Source organism: Tupaia chinensis, unplaced genomic scaffold, assembly GCF_000334495.1.
Source record: "Tupaia chinensis unplaced genomic scaffold, TupChi_1.0 Scaffold000187_1, whole genome shotgun sequence".
Classification (NCBI taxonomy): domain Eukaryota; kingdom Metazoa; phylum Chordata; class Mammalia; order Scandentia; family Tupaiidae; genus Tupaia; species Tupaia belangeri.
The window spans coordinates 4,220,659-4,245,998 of record NW_006159662.1 but is presented as its reverse complement, the minus strand read 5'-3'; the positions used below and the strand labels follow the sequence as shown (position 1 = coordinate 4,245,998).

Here is a 25,340-nt window from a genome sequence, read left to right as displayed (position 1 = left end):
AAAATTAGGCTGCCAAAGTTAAAGGGGAGAGGGAGTAACAGAACAGGAAAATCCTAACTGTTCTATACCTGGTCATAAGAAACCCAAAGCATAAGTTTTCATTATCTTTCTAAAGGATGGTTATAGAAATCAAGTGAAAGTGTTGGGGAGGGACCAGCAGTTAGCGTAATGGCTATGTCGCTGGAGTCCCATGTAGCTGACTGCGGTACGAGTCCCAGACCTGGTGGCTTAAAACTCATGCTGGGCGCATGTGCGTGTGTGCCCAAGACCCCAAGAGGAGAATGAAGGAGAAGGGACTGCAGCGTGGCCATCCCCCCCGGGGGGTGATTTCTCACTTTCTGTCTCTCTGTCTGTCTCTGTCTTTCTGGCAAGTGCACACACCCTATAGCAAAAACGTCTCCAAAAAAAAATAAGTGTCGCGGAAATGCTTGAACTGAAACAGTGAGGACAAAACAGGTAAAAGTACAACTAAGCACACAGCATAGTTGCTGAAGAATGTTTTCATTCTACTAGGAAAAAGTCATTATAAAAACAAGTACATCAAACATTAGTAGTGGTTGAATTTAGGGTGTGGGACTATGGTGCCTAAAACTTGAAAAAGATTGGATGCTTTTTTGGATTCCAAAGGGTGCCAGAGGCCCAAAGATGCCTTTAACATATAGCCAATGAATACTAACCAGATTTTAGAAATTTAAAGTCAGGCGGTTTGGCTGAGGATTGGCTAGCTATTTTTATCAATATGTCATATTAAGGATATTATATGAAAGAGTGGTTAGACTTCTCTCTTATTTCTATTCTGCTTTATGTCTGCTTCTAAGGAAAAAACGTACAGAGAAGTTGTTCATGAAGAAACTCCAAAACGAACTCAGCCTTGGAAGATTTACTCTAGAAAACCCACAGCTCACAGTCCAAAAGGTGGCTTCCTAAAGCCAAATAAAGCCATTCCAAGTAAGAGCCACAAAACCATACTTTGTGGAAAGCTGGCAGCCTTTGAAAGTGTGTGCTACATTCCAGGGACACAGCACCAGACACTCACATCCACCAGTTAGCTGGAGAAAGTGCCTGCCTTTATCACTGCCATATGGCTGGTTTTTTATAAAGAGAGTTAAAACTCTTCAATAAGGAAGGACCCTAGGGAGGCCAACAGACCAACACCAAAGGAACGGCAGGGCTCCTCCTACTGCTCCAGTGTTAGCCTTACCGTCACTCGCTCTCCGGCTGTCTTCTCTTATTTCTGGGACATCGTTAGAATGAGAGGGATGCTCCCAGGCAAGCAGAAGGCCTGTCCAGTTGCTGGGTACTGACAGTTGGTGCCAGTAAGTGTTAAGGGTCACGTTACAAGGAAACAAGCATGTGAAATGCCAGGCTTCCAGCTGTATCCCCGAGACTCCTGGCCTTCCAACTTCATCGCAGTGGGTAGAGGTGTTTTCTTCTAAGCACATGCCTGCCAGGAGGGCTAAGGAGTCCCCATTGCAATACCACCCACAGGCATGGAGGCAGCCACACAGTCAGGATGGACTCTCAGGACCAGCATGTCACTAGTAAACTGCTGAGCTTTCATCCTTACTAGTAGTGGCAACATCTCATCAAAGAAACGCAAAAATAATATGTACACTTGGAACTGCTCTTTTTTGGTACTTTTTAAAATCTTATTTACATTTTAAGTGTTGTATGTCTTTGTGGGATACAGTATGATTTTTCAAAGCAGGCATGCCATGTGGACTTGCTCTTTTCAGATCACTTAGATAAGCTGTGATCTACTGAGCAGGTTCAGAGCTCTCATTGGCAAGTCTCACATTAAAAGCATCTTGTTTTTACCTTGCAGTGAAAGTAAATGAACACAGTCTCCTGCCCCTTATGCTGGAGCAGTTCCCCTTTCTGTATGTTTCTGGCCCGACACTAAGCAAAATGTGGAAACAGCAGATTGCACAGGTAGAACAGCTCCACAGAGATGCAGCCAGAGAAAATCGATCAAAGAAGAAACTCCAGGATGAAGTAAGTTCCTGCCAGTTTAAGGCTAGGAATATCAGCCAGCACAGGAGGGGCTCGTCCTTGCAACTTGTGAGCAGCAGCATTAACCTGTTTGCCTTTTGTGCCTGTCTCCCCTTTAAAGATAGAAGAAGCCCTTAGACGGCATGACCTCCTCACTGCACTCGTCAAGAAGGAATATGAACACAACAAGAGACTGGTATGTCGGCCAAGATTGGGGGGGAAGGCAGAGACAAGGGCTGGAGAGTAGGAAAGCACCCCCTAAGGAGTCCTTTTCTCCATTTCTGATTTCAGGATTGAGTACACACACACACACACACGTGTGCATGCACATTTGTGTGCCTGGCATATTTTTCAAGCCACCAGGACTGAAAGCGCACAGTCAGCTATGTGGGATCCAGCCACCTTAACCACTAGGCCACCGCTGGCCCTCAGTAGTGTTTATAGTAATGTATTATTGGGTTGTCAGGAAAGTCATGACACATTTTCGTATAAAAAAACACATCATGACTTTCCTGAGAACCTAATATTAAAGAAGATGTTTCCTATGAAATCAAAATCATGAGGCTTTGAGATGTTGAGTAACTCGCCCTGGCTCGCACCTTGATAAGCGAGTTTTTCGCCTAGGTCTGTCTGGACTTCCATAATCCTGTGCAAGTGCCAGGTGGCTTGTACTGCAGAGCTTTCTGCCCTCCCATCTTGTTCAGGTCCAGGAAGATGGCTGGGGTGTATTACCAGCCTCCCCTATAATTTGGATGGGGAATTACAGTTAGCATGCTATCCCCTATTGAGTATAACAAAGCGGAGAGTTCAGAGGCAATCTGCAAAAGGAAGAGATTTTAAAACTTGGTTGAAGGCCGGCTAGTGGTTGAAACAGCTGGCTCCCACATGGCTGATTGTGCTGGTTCAAGTCCCAGATCTGGCAACCTGAGAAAATCTGTGAAAGGAAGAAGTAGAGAAGTGACTGTGGTGTGACCATGCCCCTTGAGAGGTGCTGTCACCTTCCCACTCTCCCACTCTCAAGCAAACACAAACAGCCCTCTGGCAAATTAAGAGGAAAAAAAGAAAGTACTCTTGGCAACGTGAGCTTTGCTTGAGAGTCTGAGTGCCATTTGTTACTTTTTTTTGGAGAGATTTTCGCTATAGGGCTTGTGCGCTCGCTAGACAGAGACAGAAAGCGAGAAATCACCCCCCAGGGGGGATGGTCACGCCGCAATCCCTTCTCCTCCATTCTCCTCTCGGGATCTTGGGCACGCACGCACATGCGCCCGGTGTGAGTTTTAAGCCACTGGGCCTGGGACGCAAACCGCGGTAGACTACGTGGGAGTCCAGCAACATAGCCATTACGCTAACAGCTGGTTCCCCCATTTGTTACTCTTTAAACTAGGAGAATGCAGAAGTAAGATCCTCAGTTCTACTTGGAGCTCTGAGGGTCGCTGCTACCCTCAAGCAGGGCACCTTTTTGGCACTGCACTTCAGGTTGAAGGGTTGAAAGGGCCTTGGGGCAGGTCTTTCACACTTTCCCCCAGCAGCAGGCCCTTGGCCTCTCCATAGCTGCCTTACTGCTTGAAGCTGCTGTTAGGGGAGGGAGAACACTTATGTCTGCCTTCCTCTTTTTCTTACCCCTTTTCCCTTCTATTAGCAAGACTTCAAGGACCGTATTCATAGACAGAGGTTGACCCAATCAAAGATCAAAGAAAATCGTCAGCAAATTGCTCGTGCCCGGAAATATTATGATGATTATAGAGTTCAGCTGCGTGCAAAAATGATGAGAATGAGGACCCGGGAAGAAATGGTAAATACGGTTTTTCTATAGTTTGAATCACCTTCTTTGTCTCTCTTATTCCAATTTGAATGCAGAATCCAAATGTGGGTCCTAAGATGCTAGCCATAAGTCTGTACTTGTCCACACTCATTTTATTATCCCAGTCTGTGTTCACCTAGTCTCAGTCTCCATGGCCTCATCTCAACATAAATTCTTAATTCCCTCTGACCAGCCTCTAAACACAGGTATCCCTCCAGTACAACTGGGTTAGGGGTTTGGGAGCATGTCATTAGGTGTGATTCCATGACTTAGGATCCCACATAAAATCAGGAGTAGTGTATGACAGCTGGGCCATGAAGGGTTTTCACAAAGTATTTGCCATCTCATCCTAATTAAGCTGTAATGATTACACAAAAAGTTCATCTCTACAGTAAAAATGTACTGTAAAGTACAATAATTACAGTTAACAGGACTGAATACTCAGACATGTCTAGAGGGAGGTAGTATTGAGGCTTTGAGGGTAAGTAATTTGCCCAGGGTAATGCAGCTGATGAATGCCTGGCTGGCAGAACCCACTCTTCTGTCAAGAATGATTGTTAGTGAAGGGAGGACAAGGGGTATATCCAGGGCCTTAGAACAAGTACCTACCCAAATGTCACCACCTCGTCCTGTGTCGGTACAGCGTTTGTTTCTGCTCTGGGGTTCTGCCCTACATACATGGCTGTTTGAGAATTCTTTTTCTGAAAGCAATAAAGAATCTTTGTGATAACATGAGAAGAGGCTGAACACCATCAGTCATTAGGGAAATACAGATGGAAACCACAAGCTGGCAGTTCCGCAGAAGCTTACCTAACGGTCCTACAGGCTCACTCATATTACCCACACTTCCACTCCTGGATGTATGTCCGCACAAACACCTGCAGCCACGTGTTCACAGCAGCATTATGTATAACAGCCACACTACAGTGTCCATCAGCTGATGAGTGGATCAACAGTGTGTATTTACACAGTAATTATTTGGCAGTAAAAAGTAATGAAGTATTGATACATGCTACATTATGAACCCTGAGGACTTATCCTAAATGAAAGCAGCCAGATGCAAAGGGCCATTAGTATCTGAAATGTCCAGAGTAGACAAACCCATTAGGGATGAAAGTATAGGTGAGTGGTTGTCAGGGTCTGCAGAGAGGGGAGAATGGAATGATGGAAATGCCCTGGAACTAGCAATGATAGTTTCATAACTCTGAACTATGAAAATTATGAATTAAGGGGAAATTTTATGATTTGTGGGACCAGCAGTTGGTGTAACAGCTATGTCACTGGACTCCCTTGTAGTCGACCGTGGTTTGAGTCCCGGACCCAGTGGCTTAAACTCACGCTGGGAACGCGTGCGTGCGTGCCCAGAATCCTGAGGGGAGAACGGAGGAGGAGAAATGGCCATCCCCTCAGGGGGTGATTTCTCACTTTTCGTCTCTCTCTTTCTGACGAGCGGATATACCCTAAAGCAAAAACCTCTCCAAAAAAAAAATTGTGGTTTGTGTACAAAAATGAGTAAAAAGAGTATTTACCTCTCACTGGGCAAGTGATTACATTCCTCAATGAAAATTATGATTAAATGACTGACAGATATTTAAGAAACTGTTTGAAGAAGGCTTACAAATTCAGAAGCAAAGGTTACGAGACCTAAGAAACTATGCCAAAGAAAAGCGAGATGAACAGAAGAGGCAGCACCAGAATGAACTGGACTCGATGGAGAACTACTATAAGGACCAGGTGGGCTCACTGTCACTTCCTTTACTGTATGACGACCTTTCCTCTGTCAGACGGCAACGTGGCTGACCCAAAAGCTCCCTGTATTAACTCAGAACTTTGCATTCTGTAGGTTAGACCCATATTCAAGATAAAGCACTTGGCCATCGTGTAGAATGCCCCATTTCAGTTAAAACAGACTCTTTGAGCCTACAGATGTGTGTAGTAATTGTTACATTTGGACTACAAACATTAAACAGAAAATTTGTTTTCTTCTTCTCTACAGTTTTCATTGCTGGCAGAAGCCATATCACAGGAACGGCAAGAACTCAAAGCGAGAGAGAGATCCCAGGCCCAGGTAATAACGGCACTAGGGGGGCTGAAATAAAGACAAGTGCTGGCAAAGGCACAGAGCAGTTGGAGCCCACACGCCCGGTGACAGAATTTAGTACAGCAAGAGCATGTTTACATTCTTAGAAAACAAAAAATAACTATTATACTTCCTAAGAGAATGGAGAAAAAAATACTAATAAAGTCCAGCTGTGACCAGGCATTTATGGCTGCGTTTAACCTGTTCAGGCCTCTGTAAGGGCTGCTGCTAAATGATTAACATTATCCGAGGAGCTTGAACTGGAATAAAACAGGGAATGAAAATAGATCAGGGCCTGGATCAGTGATGTGACCAGCAGGATGACACAGATTCTCTTTTAGATGTTACATAAGGTGAAAAGAGAGCTGCGAGCCAAGATGGAGAAAGAAATTCAGCAACTGCAGTACATAATAACACAGAACGACGACGACGCTTTCTTCCGGGAGTTGGAGGCTGAGCGCTTCCGATCGCGGCTTCAGCTGGCTTCTTTTCAGTACAGTAAAAACCCGTTTCCATGAGGCAAGACCCCACAGGTACAGTTTCTGTAGGCCCTTCCCGGGACAGAGCTAAAACTGAGCCAGTAAACAGTCTAAAACAGAAGAATCATTTTATCTATGTATTCCTTCCTTATAATACTTTTAAATAATTTTTAAAATAAAAATTGCTTTATAAAAACTTACTGCTTTTAAATTTATGACCTAAAACTTGAAAGGGGGAACAAAGGCACACATTCTTTGTTAGTCTTAATCTGTGCTAGAGTAACTAACATGCCTTGAATGATCAGCCAGCCCCGATGTATATTATTATTGCTGAAAGTCAACAAAAATACTTAAAAAAAAAAAAAAAAAAAGGCATGCACATACACTTGAGTACAAAGATTAAAAGTCACTAATTCACAGGAGAGTTAGAAACACAGCTGGTCATCAGAGGTGGGCCTTAGGGCTGAACCTTAACACCACTGGAAGGGACAGAACGGCAACATTACAGCTTCTGTGGTTGGTAGAAGACAGCAGCAAGGGGAGGCACAGGGTGTGGAGCCAACAGAAGCACTGGTGATCACAGATGGGAAGGCGACATGATGGCTAGAAATGGGCGAGAGTATACCAACCCCATCTCTGGTATGGGCTGACAGGAAACAAAACCCCTTGAGGGAACATCTTAGAGAAGGTGGCTTTAGTGACAGCCAGGAGCTGGAGGGCCACTTCAGGGCAGCTTGAAGATCTGGGGTGCCAGGATGGGTCTGGGGGAGCAGAAATTCCCATTAGGGCAGGTAGAGAATAGCATGGGGAGGGGTTGGCCAACCAGGCCGTGACAGGAAGAGGTCCTAGAGGAATGGCAGGCAGCTGGTCGTAAGTGCTGCCCCTTGGGATGCGGCTGACAGAAGGTTGGCAACCTTGTAGGAAGGACTTCCTGGGGAAGAGACATGGTGGACTGGCCAAGTTGAGAAGAGACTTGAAGACAACTGCTGGGAGTGGAATTATCCTTACATCAGTTCTATAGAGAAAAGGTCTAGAAGGCTATTCCTAAGCCATACCAGTAGGTGTCACTGTGTGTAGATTATATATACTTAACTTTCTTTGCTTAATATACTTCACTAACTACTTGAATTTGTTCAAAGAAGCCTGCCATGGGCCAGCATGGTATTTAAGGGAAATTAATGGTCTGAAAAGTCCTTCCAGCTTCACCTTCACTCATGGGCTGAAAGAAGACTATAAGTATATAACTAGGTAGGAGAACCCCTCAGAAGGGGACTCTCATATGGCCACAGTTCAAGTCCCAGACCCAGTGGCTTGAAAAATCATGCCAGGCACATGCGTGTGCATGCCCAAAATCCCAATAAGGGAATGGAGAGGGGGTTATGGTATGGCCAGTGATTTCTCACTTTCCCTGTCTTTCTCTTTGGCAAGTGCATGCACCCTTTAGCACAAACCTAAAAAGGCCCAACAGTGCTGTTATAAATTTTTTTAATGTAACTTTTTTTTGAGTTTTGCTTTATGACTTGCCAGAAAGAGAGAAGTGGCGAGAAATCACCCCCCATGGGGATGGCCACATCACAATCCATTCTCTTCCATTCTCTAGGGATCTTGGGCACCCATGCACACATGCCCAGTGTGAGTTTCAAGCCGCCAGGTTTGGGACTTGAACCATAGTTGCCCATGTGGGAGTCCAGTGCCCTAACCACTATACCACCTGCTGGCCCTAAATGTAACATTTTAGGGAGAATCTTAAGCTGCTACTTTGGTGACTGGGTGGGACCTGGTGCTCTTGACAAAGGTAAGGAACAACTACGGCATTCAGAAAGGAGAATGTGAAGATTCAATCAGGGAAGATAAAGGGTAGCTCAGCAAAGACTGGGAAATGAGGGGAGACAAAATTTTAAATGCCAGCATGTTTTTGGAAAAAAGTGAATGAAGCAGTGGCTAACCAGCAAGTGGAGGATGGTGGGAGTCAAGTGCTGTGGGAGGGAATGGCCTTGAAGTAAACCATCTGCCCAGAACCACCCAGAAAGGTGCATCACAATCGTGCACCTGAACAAACACGTGTGTGTGCACACGTGTGGGCGAGGGTGTTGGAGTGAGGTGCATGCTGTGGGAACTCAGTCCTTAACCATCAATAGGGAAGTGCCCAGCTGTGCTGGACATTGATAGAGGTACTAGTAAGAGCAGCAAGTTGTTTAGGAATGTGGGGTAAACACCAGAAGAGCTGAGACTTGAGAATAGTGGCCACCTCCAGAATCACGACTAAACGGGACGGGAAGGGTGATGCGAGTGCGTTAAGCATCGCCACGTATGTGCCTGTGCTAACTATGTCTAACTGGACATGCGCTGCTGTATCACAGGAGGCACTGGAGATGCTGCCTCAACTCGGGTGGGGAGAGAAAGGAAGCAGCAGTGCTGAAGTACAGGCTTTGGTGAAGGGGGTGCTGGGGGAGTAGAGGAGAGTGGTTTGCAATAGGAAGAGGCCTTGCGATGAAAAGCTGGTGGAGGTTCCAGGGAGGGAAGAAGGAGGGCAGTGTCAGATGCAAGACTGAACGGCCCTTCTTTGACCTAAATCAGAGGAGGAATCCAAGAGTGGGGATTAGGTTGCAGGTCACAGAGGGGTCTGTTAAGAGTCACATTTATTATCTATTTACCTTTTCATTTTTTAAAGAGATCTTTGCTACAGGGTGCATGCACTCACCAGAGACAGACAGCAAGAAAATCACTCCCCGTCCCCAGGGGGGATGGCCACACTGCAATCCCTTCTCCTCCATTCTCCTCGTGGGATTTTGGGCACACACGCACACATGCCTGGCATGAGTTTCAGGCTGCTGGGTCCAGGTCTCAAACAGTGGTCGACTATGTGGGAGTCCAGCAATGTAACCATTACACCATCTGTTGGTTCCCAGAGCCACATTTAAACAAACATGCTGAAAAATATGTCCCGTCTGGCCTTTCAAGCCACCCAAGCCATCATATATTCAAAAATATGAATAGTTTATTTTTGGTTTAAGAAACACTAAACTTGAGGCCAGTCGTGGTGGCACAGAGCAACACAGCAGGTTCCTGTCCCGGGACCTCCCTGAGCACACTGGGCAGGCACAGGTCTGTGATCCTGGCTGGCTGGGGTGACTTGGGGCCTGAAGACTCTTGGGGTGACCCCCTTTCTCTCTCCCTCATGAAAGAAATAATAATGATTAAAAAAAATTCTACTTGAACTTTAAAACTGTCGTTTTGGTCCTACCTTATTGAATTTTTATCCACTTCTTTTCTTATAAGGGTTCTCTACCTTTTTGGCACACCATTGCACCATAATTGTCTCTGGGAAGTGAATGGTCTGAAGAGTGTTGTGTCCTTCCATCTTCACCTTCACTCACTCCCAGCTGCTAGGCTGCAAGTCAGAAGACTAAGAAGAAAAATGTACCTAGGTAGGAAAACCCCTCAGAAGCTTCCTTACACACAGCCATGGACTCTACTAGTATCTCTACCTTTGTCACTAGGACTGTAAGGGAGACAGAAGTAGGGTCTGTATCTCACATTAGAGACTAACTGGTATCCTAGATAAATCCTCCTCAAACATCCACAAAAGGTATGCTAGCCAGCCAACAGGAGAACACTGCCACTTTGGAAATGCAGCTTTCTGTCCCAAAGCAGAGATGGTAAGACACTAGCGGTTGTATAATGAACACAAATACACAAGAAAAGAGCTAGCTTTCCTTAAGAGGGTGGCATGAAGAGGGGCCTGGAGACTTCTTTGCTTTGGAGCAAAAACAATTTTTTAAAAGTAATTATTTTATTTTGTTACTATTTTTAAATTTCACCCGGGGGGGGGAGGGGGAGGTGAGAAAGCAAGCCGCCAGGTCTAGGACTCAAACCGTAGTCTGCCACGTGTAAGTCAGGTGTGCGGTAACCACCACACCACCTGCCAGCCCCCCAAAACAATTGTTTTACAAACCAAGTCTGCGTTGCTGAGGTGAGGTACGTAACCATAGCTCCCATTGTGACTACCTGCTGCACGTGGTCGAGCTGTGAGCCCCGAGTTTGAATCTGGCCTTGCCATCGCAGTCTAGGAGCCTTACTGTGGAAGGGCAGTGTCGCAACAGCCTTGGCTTAAAGCTGCATGGCCAGCAGTTAGGACAGCCTGCAACAGAGTAGGAAGTAGTACAGCAAATATTGTTGAATGAAAGAGAACAGGTCACTCTTAGGGCAAATACCTGTTCAGTAAAATAAAACTTAACTTTAAAATCTGGTTTGTCAGGGGCCAGCAGGTGGCGTGGTGGTTAAGGTGCTAGACTCTCACATGGCCAACCATGGTTTGAGTCCTAGACCTGGCAGCTTGTGCACACACATGCGTGCTCTCTGTCTTTCCCTCTAGTTAGTGCATATGCCCTAGAGCAAATAAAAAGAATAATAACTATTTTTAGGGGACCAGCAGGTGGCTTGGTGGCTAAGGTGCTGGATACTCCCACATGGCCAACCATGGTTTGAGTCCTAGACCTGGTGGCTTGCTTTCTCAATCTCTCACTTTCTCTCTCTCTCTGTGTCTCTCTCTGGTCAAATTAAAATAAATGAATGAATAAATAAAATTAAATAAATAGTTCTTTAAAGACATATTTTTAAAAGAAATCCACTTTGTCTACTTTGCTAAGAATGTTATCATAGGAAGGTAGTCTCTTTGTAATCACCTCCTCTATCCTGTTACTGGTTCTTGTTCTGTTGCCTATGTCCTAGGATGAGCATTTTAGATAAAGAGTACAAATAAATTCAGTGGGTAATGTGGTTAACCTCCATTATAACGAAGAGGTAAACTTTTCAGGTTACTACACAGCAAAAAAATTCCAACCACACATTAGTCAAATCAAACGTGTAGGTAATTTACAGACTGTATCACTAAAAATTGTTAATGTACTAAAACTTTACAAAGTCCAGATAAAATCAGTAAGCATGGCAATGTGAAACAAAGCAAAATAATAATAATAAATGTCAAAAGAACAATAAGGAAGGGCAACCTGCCTACTCTTTGCCCCTCAGTGCACTGCTATTTAGCACTGACTTTCTCAGAGACTTAACCATATCTGGATTAGGAAAAAAAATGCATTTCTGTTTTCCACCCATATATTTAGCTACATTTATCTTTCAGCATTTACAGAGCTGAGGATATTAAAGCCCAACTTCTAGGAAAATAATATAACTGATTTCTATTCATTTTGAGGATTTTACTGCTCAACGCCAAGTTAGGCTTGGCAAATATGAGACCCCTCCCATATCTCTGCCCTCTGGATGTGGGGGGCAGCCCCTGAGAGCCACTACCCACCTGACTGCATTGCCTCGTTGGGAGCAGACGCACACCTTGCTCCGCCTGGAGACTGACAGGGTCCTGAGCTCTGTGAGGCGCTGTGGAGTGATGGGCATCCACAGAGGAAAGTGTGTGTTCTCCTTATACTCATGACTCTGGGACTGCCACCCTCTACCAAGACAACCATGCTTTTTTTTTTTTTCCAAAACAACTCATTGCAAACTCGATATTCTTTAAAAACATTGATGCTGTGACTGTGCAAACAGCATTCATTTTATTGCTCCACTTCAGCATGGGCACATACAGTTAATTTTTAAAAACCATTTATACAGATGTTATTAATAAAGCTCATGTAACAACCGAGTGAAAATACAAAGAATATCAAAGCTAAAACACTCTGCAATAAATACAAATACAAAGTAAATGATAAAACTTTGTTTTTAAAGTCAGTTGGAGAGGAGGAAGAATATTACATAGAGTGAACTAATTACATCTAGAAATAAAACGACTCAGCATTTGGTACAATCATCATCCTAACATGCGACTGTGAAATACCCCAAGGGCACCATGACTGTAGGCCGCAGCTTCCAAACGGAAGCAGGAGGAGCTGCTCTGTCCCACGAAGGACAGCCGTGATCTCTAACTCCCACCCGTGCCATCAGGTTGATGCACCGGATGTTCTAAGCAGATTTAGTGTTGTAAAATAAAGTGAATTACATTTTATTTCAAAAAGAAGAGAAACTTGTGCTCTGAACTGTAAATATAAGAACAAAGACTTGGTAAAAAATAAGCCCATTTGGGGCAACAAACTATGTGCAAAACAAAAATGTACACAGCGCTATTTAAAAACTTTACACCCGGAAATAAAGCTGACACAAAACTCACCTCTGTACTGCAAATGAGCTCTACAAAGTAATCACCATTTGTGATTAAGCAACCATGATGGAAAGGCAATAGTATGGACGGTGACATCACATGTCTGAAATAACACAACTAGAGGAAGGACAAAAAAGAGTTAAGAGGGATGCGAGGGAATAAATATTCACATTAAACACGAGGTGCGAGTCCACGGTTCAATGACGCATCGGCCTGGGGGTGGTTGTCTCCTAGCACCTATTTGGAAGTAATCAGGTAATGTAATTTTGAAACTGAAATCTAAGTCAGGTTTTCATATATCATGTTGGTGATACCACAGACTGTTATGGAACATAATTTCTTTTAAAGTTCTATTAAGTCATTATACATTTACAAAGGCACTCAGAAAGCGCTGGTATCTGCCTGCTTTATATTGGACATGACAACAACTGGTAATAGCATTGCATTACTCCTGCAGATCCCTGTCAGTTCTGATTTCTGTAAAGTGTCCTTCATGTTCTTCCTTACTGACGGATTTTAAGAGGCCCAATACAAATGGCACTAGTGCTTCCATACAAAAGCACTGGACTGCAATCAAGAGGGCGCTATCGTGAAAACCGAGACTCACTCCACCAAGAGCATGGAGACCATCTCTGGGCACTGAAGATGCTTTTCAGTACTAACCAGAACGCAGCAGGAAAACTACAGAAGGAAAGGGCGGCACGTGCGCCGCGCCTCACCACGCACGGCTGTGACCGCCTATTTGCTCGTAGCAGGCAAATTTGGCCAGATGAAATAAATTAAAATACTCAGAAACTACACAAGTCATTTTCGACTTTTTCTTAAAAGCAGCAAAATACCCACCTTTTTTATCCCATTCATTCCCCTCCCTCCATACTGCCATCCCATAAATCTGACTTGGAATCTCCATACATAAAACAGAAAAATGAAGCTGCTCGGGGAGAAAGGCAGTAAGAACAGGGAGTAGGAGGCCCCTGCTCAAATACCAACAAGGGCCTTCCGCTCCGCTCCCTCTCTGTCCCTCCGCTCCCTCTCTGTCCCTCCACTTCCGAATCTTTACTCCTGAGGCACCTCCACATTCTGACTCCAGGAACAAGGACTGAAAGAAACCTCCTCCACAATGGACCTATTTGCTTGGTAATTAAGTTGTAAAATTTAAAGTTATCAAAATGAGCGATTCTTGATTATTTCACATCAACATTTTAAAAAATAGTGCATATTTTTGACAGTCGAATTTTGAAATCCACTGTGGTTTTGGCATCCTCCAATCCCTCAACCCAATCTTGAGTGCCTTCAGGATCCTGCCACATGCCACGTACCCAGAGAGTGAAGTCTGAACGTTTCAGAATCAGGTACAGCTCTCCCACACCCGGGTAACTGGAGTTCCCTTACTTCCAAAATTAGCTCTTCGGTTTTGAATTTACAGCAGAGTTGGGACCACTGTTGCTCAGTAATCACACCCCTACTTACCCCAACATTACCCCCACCACCTTATTCTGTTTGGTTAAAAGCAGGGTTTTCTAAGCTTGCTAAAAAATCATTAGAGTAACCATTTAAATTTTTCATAATTTAACTGATTAAAATTATGAGCAGCTAAACAATGCTTCTGAATGATTTATTTGATAAAATCTTACACTGTAATTAAATTAAAATATAAATTAGGTGCACTTGTCAGAGACTTTGGTTTACAGGAACAGTATATATATATATATATTAAAGGTAAGCTGATCCAGCAAAAATATGAAAATCCCACCTTATCCGCATGCTCTGAGAAGCTATAAAAACGCAGTATTTTGATTTAAGATGAAAAGTAAATCCAAAATACCTGATCATATTGATTCAATATTAAAAAAAAGGTGTTTTTAAAAAAGTCTTTTAAAAGAGGGAGCCCCTGAACACATCTTATCACAGCAAATGAACTACTAAGTTTAGATTAAATGGTTGCAGCATCAGGAATTTGACAACCAGAATTAAATAGCTGTATCCCAGGAAATTTGTGCTTGAAAAATATAAAAAAGACCTACATAGGTTAGGCTGAAACACGTAATGCAAAATATACTGCTCTGTTATAAAAAACATAATTAAACACGTAAATGGCTTAATTTCTTAAAGACAATGATTCTTTTAGCCAATTGTTTACAAAGGCAGAATAATTCAAAATAATTTTATTTTATTTTTTACAAAGAGCAAGTACAGGAGCTGTTTGAAATCATGTGTTCAATCAAAATGAAATGTGACTTGTACCGACTGCTGAAGTTGTCTTGATGTTTGAGAGACCTTGAAATCTGTGAAGTATTTGAATACATTAACTTTTATAAAAATAGTAGTAGTCTTTGTAGTAGAATACTGCCTAACTCTGGAAATGTAGGAAAAGTCAGCATTCTTTAGGTTCAAGATATTAATTTTAAATAGCAGCTGAATGTGGCCTCATGGCAAAGCATAAAGACCTTTTTTTTTTTCCTTGAGAAGGAATTTCAGATCGTCCTTTCCCCTCACAGTGTCCTAAAATTTGAAAAGGGGGGAGGGGGTGTTTTCCTGTATTTCAGCATTCTTTGAAACTCTGCTGAAAGGCTGTCGGCCAGGGGTATAAACAGAGTCCTGGATAAATCCTTGAAGTTTTTCATTCCACAGCAAATCCACATGTTTCTTCAATGGCTGTTAGCAGCTTTTCATATAGCTTTTCATAGCTTTCATAGGGCGGAATGTCTATTCGATTGAAGCTGTGAATAAGCACATCAAAGTTTACACAGTCCATTCGAATCAGTAAACGAGCCTAGCAAGTGTACTGTAAATACAGTCACATCACTCTTCCTATCATAGAGATGAAAAGGTTGTGTATTTCTCTAAACTAGAAATGACTACATTAGGGTTTTCCTATCTATTTCTGAATAATCTCAACTTTTAAATCTCTTAAAAAGAGTTGCTTATCATCCCTTTTAAGGTCTATTTGCCAGTAAAAACAATAAGGGAACATTCTAATCTGTTCAGAACTAACACGTCCATGGACAGGGGAAAGAAGCTACAAAAATTACTTACCAAGTGTGGGCTTTGGGCAGGTTGTTAGTGCAGGCATCAATCTGGTGTATGGTAAAGAGGCGGGGGCCTGCGGCACCTGCAAAGGAGGAAATGTGGGTCACATCACTGCAGGTCCATGCATTAGTCTCCAGAATCTTAGAATAAAACTGGTACATAAACCACAGGTTCTAGAGATAGGGGAGTTCTGATCAACCCACACAGTGCTACCACAGGGCAGCAGGAACAGAACCTGAGTTTTGAAAGCTGGAACCGAACTAGAATAAGGCAGATCCCTTAACAGGGTAGAATTTCAATTGGAGAAAAAGTTCAGTATTGAAATCCTTTTGCTATTATCTTTTAAAGAAAATCAATATCCCAAAAGAATGAGAAGAAGAGTACTTGGGCAAATCCAAAATAAAACTCATATGCCACATAAAAAAGATGACAACCTGATGCAAATGTAGATTTCATGACTCAAGCTGGGCCGAGAGCGAAATACTAGCTGACTATAGACTAGATTTCAGTTAACACAGACACCCCACACAAATATATGCAGGATAAACACGAGGGCATCTGGGCAATGTGAGGACAATGAGCTCCCCACGGGGCGAGTGAGCACAACCCAGATGGCCTTCCCCGACTCTCGGGCATGCTCTGTGGGCAGCACTGCTGAGTTATGTACCAGTCTTGCTTCATGTACCCTCACTCGTCACTAGCAGCAGCACTGTGAAGATGAAGGGCTTGAAAGGTAACAGAAGCAACGGTCCCCCACTCCCACCCCCAGCCAGTGAGGTGCCACAACCATTAGCAATATTACCAAGTCATCCAAAAATTGAACAGCTTCTTCCATGGCAAACCATTCTTAAAAATGGAATGTGGCTGTGAATAAATGGTCCAAGGCCATGCAATAATTAAAGTGATTGACCAAACAGACGGCTTTAACAACCCATGCTGCCTCTTTCTATTAAAAGGAAGAACAGGAAAGTAGAAGGGGGGGGCATCCCAGGAGAGCAAACATTTTGCCAGGTGGAGATGGGAAAAGAGGCGTGGATGACTTCCCTATGGGAATGTGCGACAGAATTAAAAGCAAAGTGAGCAGAAATGAAAGGCAGAGCATGAGCACATATGTCTCTAACATGCGGCACTCACTACAACCACAGAGAACACCGCAGAAAAGGCTCTTGGGAGGGGAACAAGAGAGAGGAAGGAGAAGAAGGTATCACCACGTGAGAGTTACAGTCAAGAAGTCAAGTGAAATGAGTACCTTTGTAATAAGCACATGGTTTGTAAATATATATATATGTAAGCCCTTCACTTGGCACCCTCCCCCTCCTCCACAGCCCAGTGGCTCGGACGCCACTCTGCCCATCTGTCCCACAGACCCCTACCTTGTAACGCCTTGAAGCCCTGCAGAGGCACTCTGGAGGACCCGGTCACAAACTGAAGTAATCGCGCTCGTCGCTCTTCGTCGAAAAACTCCACAGCTTTCCAGAACCACTTGACAACGTTGCTGTCTGGTGTACAGTGTTTTAGCCGGGTGTTTACCTTCCAGTCATTAACATCTATCTTTCCAAGTCCACAAATAATGAGCTGTTAAAATACCAGCTAACATCAGTAATGAGCCAGTGGATCCAAAGCCATGCTCCAAATTCCTCAACCCAGAACTTGAAGTTTGCAGTGCTGGTTCTTGTTCGGTGGGTCTCAATCTAAGGGGCATGTAGGAATCATCTGGAAAGCTTTGCTAAAATGGACACACCAGGTCCTATTGCTCACAGATTTTAATTCTATGCATCTGGGGTAACAAGACCTGTCTTTTTTTTTTTTTTTTTTTTAAAGTTCCAGAGGTCTCTAACTCACTTTAGCTCTCTCCCACACTTCCAGGAGCTGAGAGCCACAGCTGAGAGCTGTGATGGACCTGGCAAGATGAAAGAATTCTGAACAAGGCTACCTAATTTCACCATAGAATTCCAAAATAGCAAAAAATGGGCAGAAATGGACACCCAAAGAGGAAATACAGTTTACATGTACCTTCCTAAACCCACACTGCATGATACTGGTTTCAATACTTACCAGTTTTGTGATATGAAGCAATCCAGTTCGCCTCCCCTAGCCAGTAGCCCTCTGCTATAACACAGCAGTCACCTCTATGTTGCTATCCCATGGAAGCAAACAGCCATGCACAGCAACCCAAGAAATGTGCACTGAAAAAGTGATTAACAGGGCCAGCAGGTGGCACAGTGGTTATGTTGCTGGACTCTCATATGGCCGACGTGGTTTGAGTCCCAGACCTGGTCGCTTCAAATTCATGCTGGGTACGTGTGCATGTGTGCCCAAGATCCCAGGAGGAGAATGGAAGAGAAGGGACTGTGGTGTGGTCATCTCCCCTGGGGGGTGATTTCTCACTTTCTCTCTCACTGTCTCTCTCTCTCCCCCCCGAGCGAGCGCACATGCTGTAAGGCAAAAACCTCTTTTTTTAAAAAAGTGATTACCACCCTTTAGTTAATAATCTTCAATCATATTAAAGCATGGAGAATATGAACACATCTGCTTAGCATCCTGATAGCTAGTCAGTACAGATAACTGTATCAAAATCATTTTGACATTTTTCATACATTTCCTTGGGGTGCAAGACTGACTCATTTTGCTAATCTAATATGTTGATAAAAAGGAATTATGATAATATATAGCATAAAACATAATGTAACACGCAAATCCTAGATTTTATGTAAAACTAATCCTGTTAATCCAGTCTAACTCTAAAATAAATAGTATACATGTATTTCTAAAATGTTTAATGATTTCCTTAGTAGGAGAAACTATATAATAAACTTTAACCCTACCAAGTAAAATCTCTAATGAAGTGTTAGAGGGTTCCAAAAAAGATTACTGAATCAAAGCCAGGATGAACAAGAAAGAGGTTATCCAAATAGGATTATGGATGGATGGATGGATGTGTGTGTGTATGTGTGTATATAAAATATATATACATATAAACATAAATAAATTATTTTTTTGAGAGAGAGATTTTTGCTATAAGGCATGAGCGCTTGCCAGAGAGACAGAGAGATAGAAAGGAGGGGATGGACATGCTGCAATGTCTTTTCCTCCACTCTCCTCTCGAGATTTTGGACACTCATGCACACGTGCCAGGCATGAGTTTTAAGTCGCCGGGTCTGGGACTCAAACCACAGTCGACTATATGGGAGTCCAGTGACATAACTATTACGCCATCTGCTGGTCCTGTGGCTATATTTATAACACAAAAGATACTCTTCCCAGGAACCAGCAGTTAGCCTAATGGCTATGTCACTGGACTCCCATGTAGTCGACCACGGTTCGCATCCCGGACCCGGTGGCTTAAAACTCACGCCAGGCGTGTGTGCATGCATGCCCAAGATACCAAGAGGAGAATGGAGGAGAAGGGACTGCGGTGTGACCATCCCCCCTGGGGGGGTGATTTCTCACTTTCTGTCTCTATGTCTCTCTCTGTCTGCCTGGCGAGCGCACGCACCCTATAGCGAAAATCTCTCCAAAAAAAAAAAAGATACTCTTCCCCCTAAATTATTTTCTTCAGAGGAGTGGCCATTACCAGAGCCAAGTTCCTCAGTCCCTGTAAAAAGAGATGAAGATGTACTATATTTTGACTCCACTGCCATTCGTCTGCTTTCCTCCTCCTTCTGACTACCTGCTTCTGGCCACGTCACTATGAATAACTCAATCACAAAAGAAACGGGGATAGCATGGAGTAGAACCAATCTTTTCAGATTTGTTTGCTAACAGGTCTGTTAACAGAGTTAGTTAGAAAAGAACACTGAAGTTAATGAATAAATCATATTCATTTTTTCCAAGTTTATTTTATGTATTTCTTCCAAAATCATCCCTAGGGGGTGATTTTTCATTTTCTATCTCTCTGTCTCTCCAGCGAGCACGCACGCCCTATACAAAAATTTCTCCAAAAAGAAGAAAGAAAGAAAGAAAGAAAGAAAAGAATCCCAGTCTCTCTGTTATATTAGAAGATGTCACAACATTAATGCACTGACCTCTAACTCCTTCTCGTCGAATGTCTTCAGCAGATGCTGTGGAATTACTTCGTTAAATCCTTTCTGTAGTGCCAGGAACTGCGCCTCAATGCCTCGTAAAAACCTCCAGTTCACATAGAGCCTGCAGAGACGGGGGTGATGCCACAGACCACATGTATTCAGACCTAGTAATCATTACGAAGCTGCACTTCTAGAACATTGCGCTTTACGAGTGCATAGCATTAAGAAGTCAGTCTACGGGCTAGCAGGTGGCATGGTGGTTAAGGTACTGTACTCCCATGTGGCCAACCACAATATGAGTCCCAGACCTGATGGCTTGCATTCTCACTCTTCCTCCCTCTCTCTCTCTCTTTCTCTCTGGCCAAACTGAAGAATAGTAATTGACTTAATTTAATTCATTCAATTTTTAAATTATTTAATTTTATTTATTATCATTTTTCTATAGGACACATGCACTCACCAGAGACGGGGAGTGTGGGAGTGAGAAAGCAAGCCACCAGACCCAGTACTCAAACCATAGTCAGCCATGTGGGGGTCCAGCACCCTAACCACCATACCACCTGCTGGCCCTAATTAACCTTTAAAAAAAAAAGAATTATGTCTACGAGCCAGCAGGTGGCACGGTAGTTAAGGCTCTGGACTCCCACATGGCTGACAGTGGTTTGAATCTCGGACTTGGCAGTTTGAAAATCACACTTGGAGCATGTGGTTGCATCCCCAAAATCCCAAGAGGAGAAGAGATGAGAGGGGACTGCAGTGTGACCATCCCCCAGGGGGGCAATTTCTCCCTTTCCCTCTGTCTGCCCCTCTCTGGCAAGTGCATGACTCTGTTGCAAAAAGCTAAATTAAAAAAAAAAAGAAGAAGAAGCTGCTGCTGCTGCTAGAATGGGCATGTTCACATTCAGTTACATAGCTGTGATCAATTTGCTTTCCAAAAAAGCAATGCCAATTTCACTGCCATGAACAGTGTATGAGACTGATGGGCTCATTTTAAACTAGGACAATTTTAGCCAACACGATCTAGCAACATAATCTATACTAAAAAGTACAGCACGCATTTTTCTCTGTATATATAGAGAAGTTCAAACTCCTAAATTTGACTACCACAGTATTATTTTTAAGTCTGTAGTTACCATAGGCTACATAAACCGAATATTTCAAAATTCCTAATTTTCATTTTATAAACTTAAATGTTTTCTTTTATGTATCTCTTAAACTTACAATGCGCTGTCTCCAAGTGAGTGTGAACTAGAAAGCGTGAAAGCATGTCTGCCTGCCCCTGTGCGAGTGGCACTCCCATGGCCCCTGCCCCAGGCTCCTGGCACTCACACCTTCATCCAGCTCCCCCTCCACACTTACCGTGGGCTGCCCAACTCCCCTAAACTATAAAAACAAAAGTTGTGTTGGCTAGAACCAGGCTTGGGTCTCAAAAGGATCTGGTAGCTTCTGCTTTTGTGCTGCAGAAGCCAGCGCCCCCATGAGAAGTCTAGCTGGGGGTGAGGGAGACATCATGGAAGAGGCAGAGTACCACAGGGGGTGAGCCAAGGAACCCAGCCAGTAGTGAACTAGACCTCAGACAGTGAACCCGGCAGAGAGCCGTCCTAGCCGGCCCACAGCCACTGGGGCCAGCCTAGCTGAAAGGCGGCACATGTGTGAGTGAAGAGACCACCTTGCTGCTTCAGTCCTAGGTAATACTTCATGAAATAGCAGTGTACTATTCCTGTCATTCTGTGCCCAAATTCCTGACCCTTGGAATTGTGAAAAGTAATGAATGTTTTTTGTTTGTTTGTTTTTAGAGAGAGATTTTTGCTAAAGGGTGCATGTGCTCACCAGAGAGACAGAAAGTGAGAAATCACCCCCCCGGGGAGGTGGGGGAAAGCCACACCCCTGTCCCTTCTCCTCCATTCTCCTCTCGGGATCTTGGGCACACACACACATACCCGGTGTGAGGTTTAAGCTGATGGTTCTCGGACTCGAACAATGGTCGACTATGTGGGAGTCCAGCGATGTAACCATTATACCATCTGCTGGTCCCATGAACGGTTGCTTTTAAGTAATCAGGTTCTAAGGAACCCTATTTTGTAGCAATAATACTGGCTAAATGCCATACTGCCATTCTAGAACATTAAAAATGTCTCAGTCTTGAGAACATAAAAGTATTTACCTGACATATTCTTTTTTATTTTCTTCAGTAACAGGAATACTTTTGCCATTTGGTTTAAGTTCATGCTGAATAATTTCACCATATGCATTATGTTCAACACAGAAGGTATGGTCCAAAACACCTGTAATATCATTTTCACTAGAGAGGAGAAAGAGAAAGAGACATAACTGGCCAACCTAAAATACAGATCCTATAGGTGTATTAACTGGTGACACAGGTAAAATTAAGGTATCTTTATGCTATGACGAATATAAAGTCAGATTCCTCTTACTAGTATTCATGCCACTTCACCACCTAGATCTTGGGCAGAAAAGTCAAAGAGCTTTTCTTTGACAGGAGACATTTCACTGCTAAGTAATGAGAATGGCCCTAGTCAAAGCTGAGTTCTGCTAGAACTACCAACACATGAACATGCAATTCTGTTTGGCATTCAGATAAGAGGGTTACTGAGGGGCTGGCAGGTGGCATGGGGGTTGAGGGTGCTGGACTCCTAGCTGGCCAATCGTGGTTTGAGTCCCGGACTTGGCAGCTTGCCTTCTCACTTTTTCTATCTCTCTCTCTCTCTGTCCCTCTCTGGTCAAATCAAAATAAATAAATAAAATAAATAATAATTTTTTAAACAGTTAAATAAAACAATTCTTTTAAAAAGAAAAAAAAAAAAAAAAAAGAGGGTTACTGAATCTGAGTACCCCCAAGGGACCAAACACCTGAATATCCTCTCTGAGAAAGCTACTTGTGTATTTTATATAAAATAAGTACTACAATATTTAAAATAAGTAAACTGCCAGTGTATTTTCACAAACTAACAACCACTTGCAAAACAGAATTTAGTTCTTACTTTAAAAGTATGGTTCCCACAATCACCATTTCATTAAAAGCAATGACAGCAGAAATTTGCTATTCTAACATATGTAATGTTGGAAAAGAACTTGCAATACACTGAGGAAATAATTATACACAGTACTTTAAAAACAGCATGTACTAGATCCATCTTCCTTTCTAAAGTAGTCACACTCACTAACTTCAAGGAATTTGAAATTTGTAGGAAAGGAGCAGAAAGGGAAAAGGTCTTATATATGGTCCTACAACTTGGATAACAACTTGTGATGTTTTCGCGCATATTTAACTTCTCAAGTTTTTATTTTCTTTTTTTAAAGAGAAAGAGAGAAGCAACATCAACAAGGATCTCACAAAGTGTGTGATTTCCCCAACCCAAGCCCAGCACGTACAGGTCGACACCAGGAAACAAACACCAACCACCCACGTGGCCTCCTGCATTCTGAAGTATTGAGCTACCGCTATGCCACCATGGATTGGCCCCATAGTTTTTGTGCCTTTCTTTTTTAATTTTTGAAAAATGTGTATCAGTTTTGAAACATTTCTTTTTTTAAAAAAGCTCAGACTAACTACATGAACAGATATAAGTTGATACATACAGTATCCACACTAAACTGTTATGAAGGTCTGGATCAACCAACTCCATGTCATCCAAAGTAATTGACTTCCCGAGCAACTGCTTGTAAAAAGGCAACGTAAAGGAAAGGAGCAGAAAGGGAAAAGGTCTTATATATGGTCCTACAACTTGGATAACAACTTGTGATGTTTTCGCGCATATTTAACTTCTCAAGTTTTTATTTTCTTTTTTTAAAGAGAAAGAGAGAGAAGCAACATCAACAAGGATCTCACAAAGTGTGTGATTTCCCCAACCCAAGCCCAACATGTACAGGTCGACACCAGGAAACAAACACCAACCACCCACGTGGCCTCCTGCATTCTGAAGTATTGAGCTACCGCTATGCCACCATGGATTGGCCCTATAGTTTTTGTGCCTTTCTTTTTTAATTTTTGAAAAATGTGTATCAGTTTTGAAACATTTCTTTTTTTAAAAAAGCTCAGACTAACTACATGAACAGATATAAGTTGATACATACAGTATCCACACTAAACTGTTATGAAGGTCTGGATCAACCAACTCCATGTCATCCAAAGTAATTGACTTCCCGAGCAACTGCTTGTAAAAAGGCAACGTAAAACCACCATCAATATAATGTCCGTGAAACACAGCCATTCCCATTATCCGTCCAACAAAGTGGAAATATGATAAATGTTCCTGGAATTGAAGAGAATTTACATGAACACTCAAGTTAGAAAGTATCCTGGGATATTTTTAATAAAAATGAAATATTAAAGCAAATTAATCTTTTTGATAAGAAGCATAAAATTTTTATTCTACAACTATTTAAATGGGAGAGGTTATCATATCAAAGCTCAATAATCATCAGGGAGTGTCTCTACAGGGCACGCTCAAGATTCTCTACATCACTAAGAAATCACATTTTACAAAGAGTCGATGTCTCTCTCAAAGGGGTACAGTAGTCATTCTGTAAACTGTACGTTTTTGAAAATAAGTCCAAACTATCGTGCCACTGCAGTTTCACTGTATATCCATAGACCTGTTTGCTATCTCTCACCTCCTGCAGAATCCTCTGTCACAGAAAATAAATTTCAGGCCTACAACTTCCTCCTTCCTCAACCCAGCCAGAAACTGAACTTGATAACACCACAGATTTAAGGGAAGGGATTTGGTGTCAGACTTGAATTAACATTGCCATGATTTTGCTGGTGTGGTGGTTAAGACAGCTAGAGTACCACATGCCTCACCACAGTTCGAGTCTCAGATTCAGTGGCTTAAAAATCACGAGGGGGTCAGGAGGTCTGCAGGTGGCATAGTGGTTAAGGGCGCTGGACTCTCACATGGCCTACTGCAGTTCAAGTCCCGGACCTGGCGGCTTGCTTTCTCACCTTCTCTCCCCACCCCCATCCTGTCACTCTGAATGAATGAATAAATGAATGAATAAAGTTAAATAAAACAATTCTTTAAAAAAAAAATCATGCCAGGCATATATGCATGAGTGCCCAAGATCCTGAGAGGAGAATGGAGAAGGGACTGCAGTGTGGCCATCCCCCCTGAGGGGGTGATTGCTCATTTTCCCTCTCTGTCTCTCTGCTCTCTGGTGAGCACATGTACCCTATGGAGGAAAAAAAAAAAAACTTAAAGTAATACATGTTCACTATGAAGTATTTAAATAAAATGCAGACGAGCAAGGGAAGAAAATGAAAACTACCCATTTTCTAATACCCAGCGATCGTTGTTGATATTATAATGCAGGGCCTTCAAGGCCTACCTGTATACATGTTTCCCAAAAGTGTATTATACTGTTTTCTTTTCTTTTTTTGGAGAGGTTTTTGCTATAGGGCGTGTGTGCTCGCCAGACAGACAGAGAGAGATATAGAGACAGAAAGCGAGACATCACCCCCCCCAGGGGGAGATGGCCACGTCGCAATCCCTTCTCCTCCATTCTCCTCTCAGGATCTTGGGCACACGCGCCTGGCGTGAGTTTAAGTCACCAGGACCGGGACTCAAACTGCAGTCGGCTATATGGGAGTCCAGCGACATAGCCATTACGCTAACTGCTGGTCCCTCTTATTATACTATTTTCTAACCTTATCACCGAACATATCATGAACACCATCTTCACATGCCATCAACCCCTTACCCACATAATCACTGTAAAGGCCATAAAGCATGCCCTTGTA

General features: G+C 43.0%; 2 protein-coding genes across 4 annotated transcripts in view; one reads left to right on the top strand and one right to left on the bottom strand.

Annotated features, from left to right (window-relative positions):
• The window catches only part of CEP95 (centrosomal protein 95), a 39,327-nt gene extending 32,812 nt beyond the window's left edge, over positions 1–6,515 (top strand). Inside the window, exons 14-20 of one of the 2 annotated variants that reach the window (XM_006146783.3) lie at positions 819–948; positions 1,826–1,995; positions 2,114–2,188; positions 3,632–3,784; positions 5,381–5,527; positions 5,790–5,861; positions 6,215–6,514. In XM_006146783.3, the coding sequence (XP_006146845.1) occupies positions 819–948; positions 1,826–1,995; positions 2,114–2,188; positions 3,632–3,784; positions 5,381–5,527; positions 5,790–5,861; positions 6,215–6,391 (924 nt within the window). In that variant the 3' untranslated portion in view covers positions 6,392–6,514. Of the gene's footprint in view, positions 1–818; positions 949–1,825; positions 1,996–2,113; positions 2,189–3,631; positions 3,785–5,380; positions 5,528–5,789; positions 5,862–6,214 lie in introns of both variants that reach the window. The other variant, XM_006146784.3, reaches the window with a different exon arrangement.
• Positions 6,516–12,636: 6,121 nt separating this feature from the next.
• Positions 12,637–25,340, bottom strand: part of SMURF2 (SMAD specific E3 ubiquitin protein ligase 2) — a gene marked incomplete at its 5' end in the record, with an annotated part of 60,801 nt that continues 48,097 nt past the window's right edge. For both annotated transcript variants that reach the window (XM_014587175.2, XM_027771168.1), the window contains 6 exon segments: positions 12,637–15,244; positions 15,561–15,636; positions 16,928–17,129; positions 19,580–19,700; positions 21,744–21,881; positions 23,675–23,853. In XM_014587175.2, coding sequence (XP_014442661.1) covers positions 15,145–15,244; positions 15,561–15,636; positions 16,928–17,129; positions 19,580–19,700; positions 21,744–21,881; positions 23,675–23,853 — 816 coding nt within the window.